This window comes from Manihot esculenta, chromosome 1 (assembly GCF_001659605.2).
Source record: "Manihot esculenta cultivar AM560-2 chromosome 1, M.esculenta_v8, whole genome shotgun sequence".
Classification (NCBI taxonomy): Eukaryota; Viridiplantae; Streptophyta; class Magnoliopsida; order Malpighiales; family Euphorbiaceae; genus Manihot; species Manihot esculenta.
Genome location: NC_035161.2, coordinates 5,335,656 through 5,351,217, shown reverse-complemented (window position 1 = coordinate 5,351,217; position 15,562 = coordinate 5,335,656). Strand labels below are relative to the sequence as shown.

Genomic DNA, 15,562 nt, shown 5'->3' with positions numbered 1-15,562 from the left:
GTAGTGAACATTAGATGAATTAAATTGTTCACTGCAGTTCTGAAGTAGATAAATTTCTAACATCAAATTAGGAGCTAAAGAAACTCCAAAATGCAATTTTAATAGAAAAACATTTGCCTATACTCAGAACATTACTCCAAATCCAATGGTTATTACCAAATGCATTCATTTATATGCCACTCTTATTTTAAGATTAAGATGTGCAATTTTGCCGTTGAGAACAGAGAAATGGGTACTTTAAATCTAGGCCTGACCACAATCTAATTCAAAATCTGACTAATAAGCAATAGCGAACACGTTAAACCCAAAAACAAAACCAGACTGATCAAAAATCAAACTGAAACAAATCAGCTGGTCCAATGTCCGCTCAAAACCAAGTTTTTTCCTTTTTGGGAAAAAAAAATCACTTTTTCTTCAGCTAAACCCCGATTCCCTTCTCTCCCAAGTTAATTCACAAGTGATAAATAGAATACATCACTTACCTGCAGAGAGCCACGGCCATGAAATGATCCCACATCCAAAACTAAGAAGTGTAATGGAAATGATTCCAAGTTGCCAACACCTTAATTAAAAGAGGTAAAGACATCAAAAGGTGAGTCAATGAAGTTGCATCACTAGGACTGCCCAATGGAATACGAACAACTCCAGAAATCAGACACCTGACGTCTACCTCAAAAAAATGCATTTCAACCCAAATGATGGAATCTGTAAATAGCAAAATTGAAGAATAATCCGGGTGCTTCAATTAGAAGTGATGAGCAAATTTTTAAGATCATGGCTTCCTTCTCTAACAACAAACTATTGGCAACTGCTTTACAAATATGATCAACCTACCTGGGGCCAACAGGCTAAAAAAATGCCAAGTACCATGTATTGTTCGAAGTAGAAGTAGAAGTAGAAGCAGAAGCAGCAGATACAACAATTCTCAACCAATATAAATAAAAAAAATATGGTAATTAACCTTTTGTTAGCACTCAGTGACATGAAGTGGATAAAATTTTTTCCTTCATGCGAGAAATAAGCTTAAATTTTTCCTCAGCCTCAACCTGCTCTCGTATGTCTGCTCTTGATGCTCGGTCAGGGTGAAATTTCAACAAGGCTCGTTTATAAGCTGCATGCACCTAAAATGACCACTAACTATCATTAACAAGAAAAAGGGAATAAAACTAGAAGAAATGTATCATTAACCACTCAAATTTTGAATGAGTATTCTCCTCTAGCTTCCTGACATAAGAAGTAAAACCCCCATACTACTTGTTTAGGAAGTCATAACAGAATTGCATAGGATCATAAGCCGCTTAGATTGCTAGAGTTCAATGATGAGCTCGTACAGAAAATTTCACCAATTTAATTTTATAACTTAAGACAATTCCTTCAAGTTCGTTAGAAAGAAATGCCATGTTATAGTCATTATACTACATAAGAATGTAACTCACCTCGTGTGACAAGGGATAGAATCCACCTCCCACATGGATACCCAAGCCACGAAGCAGTGAAGCCATATCAATGCATGTGTTTTCCAATTTGTAAAGCTCCTTCCTCACTTCAGCACGAAGATTCTCTTTCATGTTCAAATTTTCCTCGTCCTAAATTTGGCATCAGTTCACAGAAAAGACACATGATTAGGAACTGATCCTAAATCGGGAACTGTTCATTAATAAAAGAGTACACATTATATAACAAATCACACCTTTCTCTGTGTCTCTCTCATTTCTTCCACACGCTGCTTTTGCCGTTTCTCCACGTCTAAAATACGCAAACTTTCAGCTTTTCGTCTCTTTCGCAGTCTCATAGCTTCTTCTGCCTGAGAAAGAACCCAAAATAATTTAGTGACCAAGACAAAATATTCATGAAGTTAAAAATAGTTTTATTATATGATATCAAAACTCAATTTACTAATGTCTTCCAGCAAAACTAAACAGAAAATCCGTTATGACATGGTTCGTGATAAAACATGTATACCAAGAAGAAGATTGATAATAAAAATCAAGGCAAAAAGGCACCCAACCCATGGTCAAACAAAATGGTATATTTAGACTATTCAACTTTTTATAATAGTCATTTAAGTAATTATATTGTTAACAAACAAATAAAGTAATTTTAAAAAATTCAAAAAACAAATAAAGTATTATTAAAAAGTTCTATGAACATTTAAATATAAATTTATTAAAATGCATTAAAAAAATCCTTTAATTCAATTAAAACCGTAAATAATTTAGATTTTCTTTTACTTTCTCATTAACAATGCATCAAACTTTACCTCAAAATCAAAAAAATTTTAAAATATCATTAAAAATATACAACTACTATGAGATATGTAATAGGAACAACAAAGTCATAAATTATATTTTTTTACGTAGATATTGGATTTAATTTATGCTATAATTGAGGGAAAAAAATCTCATACAATTTTGTATTAGCTTTCTATGACTTCTATTTTTAGTAATTCTTACATTTTCATGACATTCATTAGCTTCATTAAGAAAATATAAAATAATTTCTTCTATTTTAAATTTTTCAACATATCTTTATGGTTTTTGTTATTTATCTAGGTTTTTATGATTTATATTATGTATATAATGTTATCTATCATTTCAATAACATTTATTTATTTTTAATGACACTTTAAAAGTTTTTAAAGGAGACGTTAAGATTAAAATTTGGTATTTGGTTGATGAGAAAAGAAAAGAAAAGAAAATTTGAAATTGTTTGTGTTTTGTTAAGTAAAATTATTGTTTTGTTCTTTGTTATAATTATTTTAAATTTTTCAACATATCTTTATGGTTTTTGTTATTTATCTAGGTTTTTATGATTTATATTATGTATATAATGTTATCTATCATTTCAATAATATTTATTTATCTTTAATGACACTTTAAAAGTTTTTAAAGGAGACGTTAAGATTAAAATTTGGTATTTGGTTGATGAGAAAAGAAAAGAAAAGAAATTTTGAAATTGTTTGTGTTTTGTTAAGTAAAATTATTGTTTTGTGCTTTGTTATAATAAATTTAAAATTATAGTATATAAATTTTTAACTGTTTTTTTTATTTCATATAATTATTGTTTTTGTTTGTTTCATATAATTATTATTTTTTGTTAATTAACAATATAAATTTATTTATAAACCTATTAAATGGCTAGTATAAAATGTTCAAGAGCCTAAATGGACCATTTTTTGTTAGACCAGACTTTGAGTGGCTTTTGGCCAATTCCTGAAAGGCTTAAGAAAGCTTTTTGCCAAAAATCAAGATCCTGAAGTATTGTTCATACACAAAATATAAGCATATAGACAAAATTTCAAACATGCAATAACACAAAGGTTCACAAATTATTGCTATTCATGTTCATATTTCTGTTAAACACAGAAAATTGAGTACTAAGCCAATTAAAGAAGTATCATATGTACCAAACCTGAATTTGCAGTTGTCGCTGCCTGGCTGCCCATTCTTCCTCTTCTGCTCGCTTGTATTCATCGGTCTCCTTGAGCTTTTCTCTCTCGTTGATTATATCTCTTTGCATGCCATGGATTACATCAGGATTTAGAGTATACAAAGTATTCTTTCCATCGGAAATTGGAATATCAGAAGAGGAATTATTAAACGGGGCATCTCCTTCTATAGAACTTAATATTCCAGAATCTACTTTATCTTTATCCTTAGAATCAGTACTATTATGCTTCGCAACATTTGAGCAAGTGTTGAAGCTAGGAGGTACAGGTGTGAAGTTTGCACCCTTCTCCCTGGAAACACCATTCCTGAGACTAACACTGCATGTTTCACCCAAAAACTGACTCTTGCACAAAGAAGCATCTTTATCATATATACTGTCTCTCTCATAATCAACATTTAAGTTAGGTTTCTGTTGGAAACTTGGACAAGAATGTTCTCCTATTGTTCTTTGGTTGCCATGCTGAAACGAGTTTCTTGTATCATGACATTGACATTGTTCAGTTCCCCCCTTGTGAATCGAACATGGAGGAGGAGGCCTGAGAGGATCTTTTCTTTCATTCTGAAACCTATTGTCACATCCATTCACACTTTGACTTTCATCATGAAGAGAACTGCAATTGTCCATGCATGTCTCTCCTCTTAATTTAACATCAGCCTTCTTATGAGCTTCCTTTCCCCATGCCGAGTTCCACCACCATGAAGAACTTTCCTTATCAATTTTCTGTTCAGATCTTGCAAAGGGACATTCCATTCCAGGATTGAAAGCACTGCCTACAAACACATCTCCAGAAGCATTAGAATAAGACAAACTTTCCTCTTGAAAGTTCACATTTTTTGAACTGGAGCAAACCGGCTCTTCTTGATTTTGTTTAGTCCTGTTTTCTACTCTAACATTTGAATGATTATCACTGTGGGAACTGCATGGACTTTCCTGACCCTCCAGCACAGATTGGCTCTTACGATAGATATGTGATTTTCTCTTTAGAGAAGCTTTTTCCCACTGTTTGCGAAGATCACTGGAAGAACCTTCCATAACTTCACAATCAGAAGAACTGCTTTCAGATGAATCACTTTCAGACTCAGAATTCAAACCATAACGATTTCTAGAGGGAGATTTCTTAGTATAGGCTGTCTTGCATTTTGATGACTTGAATGCAGATCTTTTTTCCAGAACAACCTGGCAATCTTGGGCATCTGCATCTTCAGATTTCTTCATAGACTCGGAGGCAGGACTATTTTTGCCTGGGTTATCGTCACACTCTACGCCCCTATCATTTTCCACATTAAATTCAGGATGGTCTCCATAATCACTTTCATCATCATCAATGCTTATAATCCCCTGAATTGGGAATCTTTTTCCTTCTCTAAGTACACTTGAACCTTTAAACTTCTGTTGCAAAGATTCAGGAACATCAATGATAATAACATTGTCAATTCCATCACTGTCAACATCAATGATAACAACGTTATCAAGATGCTCTCGCATGTTGCAACTTCTCATTGCTTTCTTCCCAGAACCAGTTCTAGGCATAGAATAATTGCTTGATGTTTCCTCTCCTCTCATTTAGTTCTGTGCTCTATACATTACACGCATGAGTATGCACTCTGCCATTAGAAAAACCAAAGCCAATTACGAATGAACAATTTATGTTGAAACTCTACCAATAAACCCAATTTTTAAAAGAGAAATAAGTGCTTTGCTATAAGAATAATCTCAAAGAATTACTATATAAATAGTGCATACGTGCATCACTTAATGCTAAATTACATCATTGGTTATGATTACGATCAAAATGGACAACTATACAGCCCGTCCAATGATTTACTCTTAGGTTTGTAGTTACAGTTTTCTCCTTGCCTTATTAAAGATAAGGAGCACAGAAAGGTTTCCAAGCAGATTTTGTAACGAATCACCATGTGAAAACAAAAGAAACACTAACACAGAAATTGCCGCAATAAATTCATACCTCAATAGAAAAACGTCAACAACATACTTAAATTTTGCTGTGAAAGAAAGTTCTAAATTTAAAACCCTAAACACTAACAATAAAATTTTCAACCATGCACTGAAATTCCCAAACCAAAATACCTTAAAATTTTCACCCACCAAAGGGCGCACAGTTAGCAGTAGTTAAAATTCCAAAATCTCCACGAAATGGAAACCACAATTGAAATTAAATTGAATAAATAAAAAAAATCCAGCTTAAACTCAGTCATGTGCCAAGAGACAGAAAGATAATTCAATCGAACCCAGAATCTCAATAAATTAATTAACAAACAAAGAATTTAAAAACCGCGCTGATGATAATTTATGAAGTTACCTTTCAGAAGAAAACTTTCGCCCTTCTCAATCGAACAAACAAACAGAAGAAATATAAAGAAGATAGAATTGACTTTTTCTTCTTTCTTTTCCTTCTATACATTTAGGGTTTTGAAAATTGAAAACACAGACTTTGGTACCAAAAAGCAAAAACAGAAGTGGAACACGTAATCGCCATTCTTATGGTGTGCTTAGCATTCCCGATTTCGGAATCCAGATATTGTGGGGTGAGAAAGAAGAGAATGACGGACGAATGGAGATGTAGTAATATATAGTTGGATTGGGCAGTGATGAATTTTCGTGACAAGCAAGTCACCCTGATGTTGACGTAGGCGGTGGGATTGAACATATGAGCTTTGGTCGTCGATTTCATGTGCTCTTTCTCTATTGAAATTTAAATTGGTAGTTTTCCGAGTGATTGCAAATAAACGGTTATTTTTATAATGGAGAATTTCTTTTTTAATAGGGAAATTTATTAGTTTATTTTTTATTTTAAAATTTTATTAATTTGTTATTCAATTTTAGAAAAATATATTTATATTTTAAAATTAATTTACTCCATGAGTAATCATGTTTATCTAAAAATTTCTCTTAAATTTAATACTAAAAATCGATCAATATATTTTTTTTATTATAGATCAAAGAAGAATCAGTTTATCTTCCAAAATTCTATTCCACTGAATGTTTAATTTTACTCCGTATGTATTGTAGTGTATAATTTTATAATAAATTAAAATCACATTTTAATTTTCAATTAAATAAAAACAATAAAAAATTTTATTTTTATTTTTATTTTTAAATTAATTTTACTCTAGAAATTAAAAGTTAATTTCTTAATATTTTAATATTTAAAATAAATTAAAATTTAAATGTTAATAGGCTAAGTAAATTATTTTCAATTTGTAATATAGTTCCAATAAAAAATATTGGAGACATATGATGGATACTCAAAACTATAATTCAGGATTTTAAAGGACTAAATTGAAAGATACTTTCAATCTAATTTTATAAACTAAATGCATATTTGCATAATTGTAATTTTATAAAATTTATGGTTTTAAAATTATATTTAAAAATAACTTTTTAAATGTATATAAAAATGTTTATGTGTTTAAAATAATTATTTTTTTAAATTTAGATATTTAAAATTAATATTTTTTAATATTTAAATATTTATTAAATTATGTTTAAAATATAAATATTTAATATATTAAAATATTAAAATACACCGTGTAAATATATATTTTATTAATTTTATATATTTTATCCGTTATATTTTAGACACAATTCTAAATATATCTATATCCCCCACGTTAGAATATTAAAGTTGATTCCACTATTATAATATTAAACCATAAATAATATTAAAATATTTTAATTAAATTTCAAAATATTAAAAATAAAATATTAAAAAATATTAAAAAATTAATTAATTAAATCAAACTGATATAATTTAAATAAATTATTATTTAAAATTAACTCGATTTAATTTTTATAAATATTAAAAATTTAATTTTCAATTTTGAACCTAACTCACCCGTACCTATGGAACTCCAAAGTCTACTGTATTTGTGTCTACTTGTACAAATAGATTCAAGCAAAAGGAGATCAAACACCCAACAGGCATGTGCATTTAATGTATATAAATAGGCAGGTTAAAGGAATTATTTAATAACAAAATATAATTTTTAAATATTTTTTAAAAATAAAATTAAAAATATAGAATATAAGATTTTCTCAAATTTATTATTTATCTTATGTTATGCTAAATTTTAGAGTGCTTTAAATATTATTTTTAATTAATATTTAAAAGCATAAATGAATTTTACACGTGATGCATGTGGAATGCCCTTTATGATAGAGACCAAGTTTAGGGTAGCGGGTCTCCATTCTTTTGGACCGTTGAGAGTTTTTTTTTTTAAATAAGAAAAATATCGATAAGGTTTTTTTATTCTTAAATATTTATTTTTTAAATTAATTGAATGTTTATTTTTACATTAATAAATATGGTCAGTTAACCATAATTTTTTAGAAAGTTAAAAAAAGTAAATTCCGCTTATAATTATTTTTTTATTTTCAATCAGTGATCAATATTCAGTTCAAATTGAAAAATTGATCAAATTAAATTAATTTAAAAATTTGATTCAATTTCTCATTTATTTCGATTTGATTCTATTTTTAATTTTAATTATTTTTATTCAATTTAATTTTGATCAGAAAAAATTAAAAAAATCGAATCTAATCGTGATAATATTATATTATTTTCAATAATATAGGGAGAGATATTAAATCACATTAATGTTAAAATATTCTAATTAAATTTTAAAATATTAAAAATAAAGTCTAGAAAATAAAAATTTTTTTAAAAATTTAATTGAATCAGTCCATTTAAATTAATTCAAATAATTTTTAGATTTAATTTCTACTTAAATCTAAAATGATTAAATTAAATTATTTAATAATTTTATACTAATTATTATATAATTCTAATTTTCTAACCGTAAACCGCAATACAAACCGGTTAGTCTCACAATAACTTTCAAGTAAGAAGGTGCTGAATACTCTTAATGAATTATTCAATAACCAACTACCATTCTTCTAATCCAAGCTAAGAAAATCATAACATTTAGGTGGAGCTACAATTCAAAAGGAATAAAGGAGATAAATTAATAATATATAATATATTCAAATTCAATATAATTTTTTAAATAATTTTCATCAAAATAATAAAGTTAAACTACAATGTAATAATATTAGACAAATTTTGAAATTCAAACATGTCGTGTATGGGATTTGGGTGGAAACTTCACAAAAAAAAACAAAAGCAAAAATTAAAAATAACTTTATTAAAAAATTAATTGATATTATGATTTTTTACATTTAAGTTTGACTTTACAAAATATTTTCTTCAAGAGACATCCAATATAAAATTATTTAATTTCCAGTAAAAGAAAAGTAGATCAAGTTATTTTAGCTTCAAATTTTATAATATTTAATTGTTTATAATAATTAATTAATATAATTTTAATTATTTATACTATTTTATTCCACGTTAAATAAGTTGATTAATGTCGTTTTGATAAAAAGCTTGGGTTTATAAAATATAAGAATATTTTTATTAGTTTTAAAAATCATAAGGGGTAAATAACTAATTTTGTTAAAATAAGAGGATATGATAGCAATTTACGAAGTAAAAAGTGGGAGTTCCTACAAGTCCAGGATGTTTGGGAACGATGCTGTCAATGCTTATGTAGTTACATGTTTTGCTAATGCCTATCTTTTGTTCGATGAAATGCCTGAGAAGCAGTATTACATGGAATACAACGATCACAAGGTATTCAAGGTCAGGGAATATCAATAAAGTACATGCCCTTTTGAATGTTTATGTAGTTACGTGCTTTGCTAATGCCTATCTTTTGTTCGATGAAATGCCTTAGAAGCACTATTACATGGTATACAACGATTACGGGGTATTCAAGGTCAGGTAATATCAATAAAACACGCGTCTTTTTTTAGCAAATGCCAATGAGGGACGTGGGTTCTTCGTCTGCCATGATCACAGCCTACTTTGACCATGAGTGTTAGAATAAACGGTTATTGTTATTTCGAGGAATGATGTCAAGTGGGGAACCAAAACTGGACTATGACCGTCGGAACTTTTTTTTTTTATCTAAGTGTTGACACTTGGGTTCTCTTGAATTGCTGGTTGTCAAATCAGTTCATGGCTTTAGAGTGAAGGATGGGTGGGAGCTGAATGTTGAAATTGACGCAATTCTGGTTGACATTTATGCTAAGTGTGAATACATGAATAATGTTTGCCTGGTTTTTGATTTGATGCATGAAAGAAATCTCATGACTTGGACTACAATGATACGCAGGGCAGCACCAAATGGCCTTAGTTGAGAAACGTTGATGTTGTTTAATATGATGCAAGAGACATATATTAGACCTAATGAGCTTACTTTCACAGGTATTCCCAACGCATGTGGTGTGCTCATTTGGGACTGGTTGAAGAGGGAAGAGAGTGTTTCAGGATGATTGAAGAGTATGGTTTGCAGCACTGAATTCAGCATTATGGATGTATGGTTGATCTGTTTGGTAAATCAGGGCAGTTAGAAGAAGCTTATGAGGTTACTAAGACATTGAAATTTGAGCCTAATTTTGTTATATGGGGCTCCTTTTTGTCAGCCTTCAAGGAGCATAAACAGTTAGACATGGCTGAAAGAATGATTGAACGGAGCTTGAGGGTAATAAAGCCAGAGAATGATGGAGGTATTTATACTCTTGTTTGTGATTTGAATGGAAAGGGATGACACAGTGCAGGTAAGGAAATTAATGCTTAACCAAATGTGAGGAAAGCCAGAGGCTCTAGTTTTGTCAGAAGTTGATTATGGAGACTGAAGAACTAATTCGTCAATGATTCTTCAGCTTCTATAGTTTTGAATGTTGATCTTTTGACACGGGGCAACTAGCCTTGGATTTTACGGCAGACTTGGACCGGGACTAACTTTTATATTTTAATTATTATTTTGGATATTTTGGGTATTTTTATAATTTTGCATATTAGGGTTTTATTTCTATTGTAAATAGCCTCCCTTAGCTATTAGGATTTTAGACTCCTATTAGGATTAGGATTATTTTTGCATATTAGGATTTTATTTCTATTGTAAATAGCCTCCCTTAACTATTAGAATTTTAGACTCCTATTAGGATTATGATTATTTTTGCATATTAGGATTTTATTTCTATTATAAATAGCCTCCCTTGCTATTAGGAACTCACTTTCCAATTTTTAAGAAATTTCAATAAGACTTTTCGTCTTTTAACCTATCTTTTCTCTTATTTCGTCTTAACCAAACGATATTAGTTACAACTCCTGACGGAGTCTAAATAGTCCTGTATCAGATTGGTATCAAAGCGAAGTTCGACCATGGCAGATAACCAAGAGGCGCGACTTGCTGCGATTGAGGCATTCTTGGCAGAATTGAGGGAGATGATCAGACAGCTGACCCTGCGACAGGGAATCCACCAACCCGCCGCCGCCGCACATCCCCATGTGGCCGCCAATCCTGTGGTCGCCAATCCTATGGCCGCCATTCCTGTGGCCGCCAATCCTGTGGTCGTCAATTCTATGCCTGCAAATCCCCAACAGAACTATCAGGAAGGTTACAGGATCAAGGTAGACCTTCAAAACTTTTCTGGTTCATTAGATGTTGAATCTGTTCTTGATTGGCTGGCAGAGGTTGAACGCTTCTTTGAAATTATGAACGTGGAAGAGGAACTCAAGGTTCGAATTGTGGCCTATAAGTTGAAAGGGGGTGCAGCAGCCTGGTGGAATTCGATTCAAAACGAACGCTATCGGAAGAGGCTGGAGCCCATACGAAACTGGGTGCTGATGAAGCAGATGTTTGAACAACGGTTCTTACCTAGCGATCACGCTCAGGTTTTATATAACCGGTATCATGACTGTGTACAAGGGAACCGAAGGGTGGATGAGTATACCGAGGAGTTTCTAAGGCTGTAGGCAAGATGTGAAAACTGTGAGAACGAGGCCCAACAAGTTGCTCATTATCAGAGGGGGCTGAATCACAAAATTCGTTGTATGATGGGAGTAGCTGCGATTTTCACCTTGGCAGACGCTATTGAGATGGCAAAAAGGGCAGAAGAGCGTGTTGATTGGCAACCACGACAGCAACAGTACAACCGGAATTTCAATTACAGAAACTCTAGTTCAACAGGGACGCAGCAATATAGAGGCAACTACAGCGGGCAGCCTTCTAAGGTTGTAAATTCTGGCAACCCTCCGAATACCCTGGAAGAAAGGAGAGACAGTAAAGGCAAGGCAGTCACCACTACAACAGACAAAGGAGGCAGGACCAATCCTTACCAGAAGCCAACGGGAGACATCTGTTACCGGTGCAGGCAATCTGGTCATCGATCAAATAATTGTCCAGAACGTAGAGGAGTTAATACTGACCGCCGGCAAGTTAATATAGTTGAGCAGGTGGCTGAAACTGACGAGGAAGTGGATGACGATGACGAATCTATTGCTGGTTCTGAAGATGGAGAGGTCACCTATGTGGTGAAGAAGATCTTATGCTCAACAAAACAGGAGGACGAGACACAAAGAAGGAAGATTTTCCAGGCAAAGTGTCGAGTAGGAGAGGCAATTTGCAGGCTAATTATAGATAGCTGCAGTTGTGAGAATCTAATAGCTAAGCAGTTGGTGGAAAAATTACAGTTGCCTACACAGCCTCACCCCTCACCATACAAAGTCGAATGGATTAAGGAAGGACCGACAATTGAGGTCAACAGAATCTGCAGCGTGCCTATCTCGATCGGTAAATCTTATACTGAACCTGTTAATTGTGATGTTGTGGATATGGATTGCTGTGGAATTTTGCTAGGTCGCCCTTGGCAATTCGACGTTGATGCTTTGCATAAAGGGAAGGAGAATTCATACATGTTCACGTGGAATCAAAAGAAGATTACTATCTTGCCTTCCGGTTCTGCGAAACATTCTAAAGTGGAAGAGAAGAAAGTTGTTGCTATTTCTACGGGAGTGCAGAAGCTATCAGGCGCAGTTGAGAAATCTGGGGGCATACTAACTTTATTGGTGAGAAAAAAAGTACAACGGAGGATGCACCATCTTTACCACCGCCCGTCAAAGAGCTGTTGAAGGAGTTTCCTAAGATAGTGGAGGAATCATCAAAGCTTCCACCTCCGCGGGATATCCAACATCAGATTGATCTCATTCCTGGATCAAAATTACCGAATCTGCCTCATTACAAGATGAGTCCAAAGGAGAGTGAAAACCTCCAAGACCAGGTGGAATTTGCTTACAACAGTATTGCAGCAAACAACTTGGCAAAGCAGCACGTGGATGTTTTCAAACAGGTACAACAATACCTTACAGAAGCCGATGACAAATATAAAGTTACAGCTGATAAATATAGGCGTTTCAAGTCCTTCAATGTCGATGACCAAGTTATGGTGTATTTACGCAAGGAGCGTGGTGGAGGACAGAAAAAGCTTGACGCCAAGAAGATTGGTCCATTCCGGATCATTCAGAAGATCAATGACAATGCCTATGCTCTTGAGCTCCCACATGAAATGAAAATTTCCAAGACGTTTAATGTGGCAGATCTATTTCAGTACTACCCTGCTGATGACAACTCGAGGACGAGTTCTTTACAAGTGGAAGGGAATGACACGGGGCAACTAGTCTTGGATTTTACGGTAGACTTGGACCGGGGCTAACTTTTATATTTTAATTATTATTTTGGATATTTTGGGTATTTTTATAATTTTGCATATTAGGGTTTTATTTCTATTGTAAATAGCCTCCCTTGGCTATTAGGATTTTAGTCTCCTATTAGGATTAGGATTATTTTTGCATATTAAGATTTTATTTCTATTGTAAATAGCCTCCCTTGGCTATTAGGATTTTAGACTCCTATTAGGATTAGGATTATTTTTGCATATTAGGATTTTATTTCTATTATAAATAGCCTCCCTTGGCTATTAGGAACTCACTTTCCAATTTTTAAGAAATTTTAATAAGACTTTTCGTCTTTTAGCCTATCTTTTCTCTTATTTCGTTTTAACCAAACGATATTGGTTACAACTCTTGACGGAGTCTAAATAGTCCTATATCATTTTTATGTGGGTGATGATGGCATTTTATCTCTGTTTGATTGCTTTGGTATTGTTAAATTCTTATGATTCTTTGTTGAAGAACAAATAGTGAGATGAATATATCCAGCACACCAAACAAAGAACAAAGGGAAATTTTTGACTGCTTATAACGGTATGATGTTTACACTGGCCCTTTTAGAGAGAGTTGAAAAAATGTAACAGCATCAACACATTGATAGAACCAAACCCACTCAGTATACAAAGCCAATATATGGCAAATGAGAATGACAAATTAACTACTTGGACAAAGAATTCAGCGCCATTTTGCAGGATTCCGCTCTCGAACGTTGGCAGGCTGTAACAAAGAAGGCGAAACAAGAGGAGAAAGTAGAGGAATAGGATCTTTACCATGGTAAAATGAATTAAATGAAGGAGCTGCCATGGTTGGTCGTGATGGCAACGAGGAGGAGGAGGAGGATTCTGCATTTGCTTGAGGTTCACCATGTTTTTCAACAAAGGCAGTTGGCTTAATCTGCAGAGGACAGGGAGCTCGCCTTTGCAAGCGGCTCAATGGCTTTCTGTACTCAAGTTCATCTTTGTGAATACAAGTTTGGAAACCAGGAAAATCAACCCCAGAATCCTCCATTGTGTTTGCTCTTATCTATTCAATCTTCTAGATCTCTTAATCCATGTATGCTGTTCAGGTTCACCTTATTACTTGTAATCTGAGTATCTGACTGTAAACATAGAATCACAGAAATTGATAATAATACTGGTAGACCTTATCTGATGTGGACATGGACATGTCATCCAATCCATGAACGACACATCTTGAGGGGATTCTGCACTGGAAGCACCTTATAATTACTACATCCTGCAGTAGAATATTATTGGAGTCATGTGAGGAGATGAGGTTGCTTCAGTTGCTGTCCATGGAAGAAAATTGCTTTCTATAAATGATCGTATCATTCATGTGATGAAGGGATCGATGCAAAGATATAAAAGCAAACTTTCAGTGATTGGAAGTTGGAACCTACAAGCACATGACTCTGCTCCTGTATATCAACTTTGGCCTACTGTCTTTAACAACAAACAACTACTTCATTATAGAACACCAATCAAGATTTTTTAATAAATTATACTATACAATGATGATTATATGTAACGAAGTGATAAGTTAATAATTTATATATACATATATAAATTAATAATTTAAAAAATAAATATATAAATATATATAGAAATAAAAAAAAATTAACTTTTCTTTAGATTTAAAATATTCAATTTATGCTGATATTCAATTTCTATTAGATTTAAGTCAGACTTAACTCTTTCCAAAAATTAAGTCAAGGAAGAAGATTATCTATGACTCATATTTACTCCTTTCCGCAACGGATATGAGATTTCACACACTCCTCACATCCAGAATTCTACTATGAGAGACTCGGTGGCTCTAATACCATGTTAAATTTGGATTAAGTTTACCTCACTCCAAATGCTAGTTCAAGATGGGGGAGTATCTATGTAAGGAGTACATTACCCCTTTCCACAATCGATGCGAGATTCAACACACCCCTTTCCACAATCGATGCGAGATTCAACACACCCCTTTCCACAATCGATGCGAGATTCAACACACCCCTCACACGCAAAATTTTACTGGTATCAGAGTCTCCCCATTCGATATTGGACCTCCCATAATCTCACATTGTGAAAGTTGTGAAAGTTGTGAAAGGGATAATGTGCCCCTTATATGGGCTATAAGTACTCCTCCCCTACAGTTAGCTTTGGTGAGTTAGATCTAATCAAAATTTAATAATTTCTAATAAATTTTAATAATAATAAAATTAAAATTTTATATTTATAAAATTAATTATTTTTAAATTATAAAATAATAACTCTCTATTTCTTGTCGGTAAAAAATAGGCAAAACACCTATTATGGCCGTTGAATATAGATCGATATTTATTTTATAAAAATATAAACAAATAAAATAGATAAAATAAGTACTTTATTTTAAAAATATAAAATAAACCCTCAAGCAATATATAAGATTTTTAAAATTTTAAAATGAGATAAATAATTTCTTCAACCTTATAATTAATATATAGATAAAATATTAATATGTAAATAATTAAAAAATAATAAAAAATTA

At 32.3% G+C, this 15,562-nt stretch overlaps 2 protein-coding genes and 1 pseudogene across 2 annotated transcripts; 1 reads left to right on the top strand and 2 right to left on the bottom strand.

Moving 5' to 3' along the window:
• Positions 1-720: 720 nt before the first annotated feature.
• On the bottom strand, positions 721-6,009 carry LOC110624865. Its single transcript, XM_021770283.2, has 5 exons — positions 5,771-6,009; positions 3,412-5,054; positions 1,691-1,804; positions 1,437-1,586; positions 721-1,121 (listed from the first exon to the last, which is right to left on the bottom strand). Exons 2-5 carry the CDS (start codon positions 5,011-5,013, stop codon positions 975-977), a joined length of 2,013 nt encoding a protein of 670 aa, XP_021625975.1. The 5' UTR covers positions 5,014-5,054; positions 5,771-6,009; the 3' UTR covers positions 721-974.
• A 2,878-nt stretch (positions 6,010-8,887) lies between these two features.
• Positions 8,888-10,340, top strand: LOC110624877 (annotated as a pseudogene).
• A 3,380-nt stretch (positions 10,341-13,720) lies between these two features.
• Positions 13,721-14,053, bottom strand: LOC110626179. The gene has a single exon (XM_021771956.1). The coding sequence runs from the start codon at positions 14,051-14,053 to the stop codon at positions 13,721-13,723; it is 333 nt and encodes a 110-aa protein (XP_021627648.1).
• Positions 14,054-15,562: the final 1,509 nt, after the last annotated feature.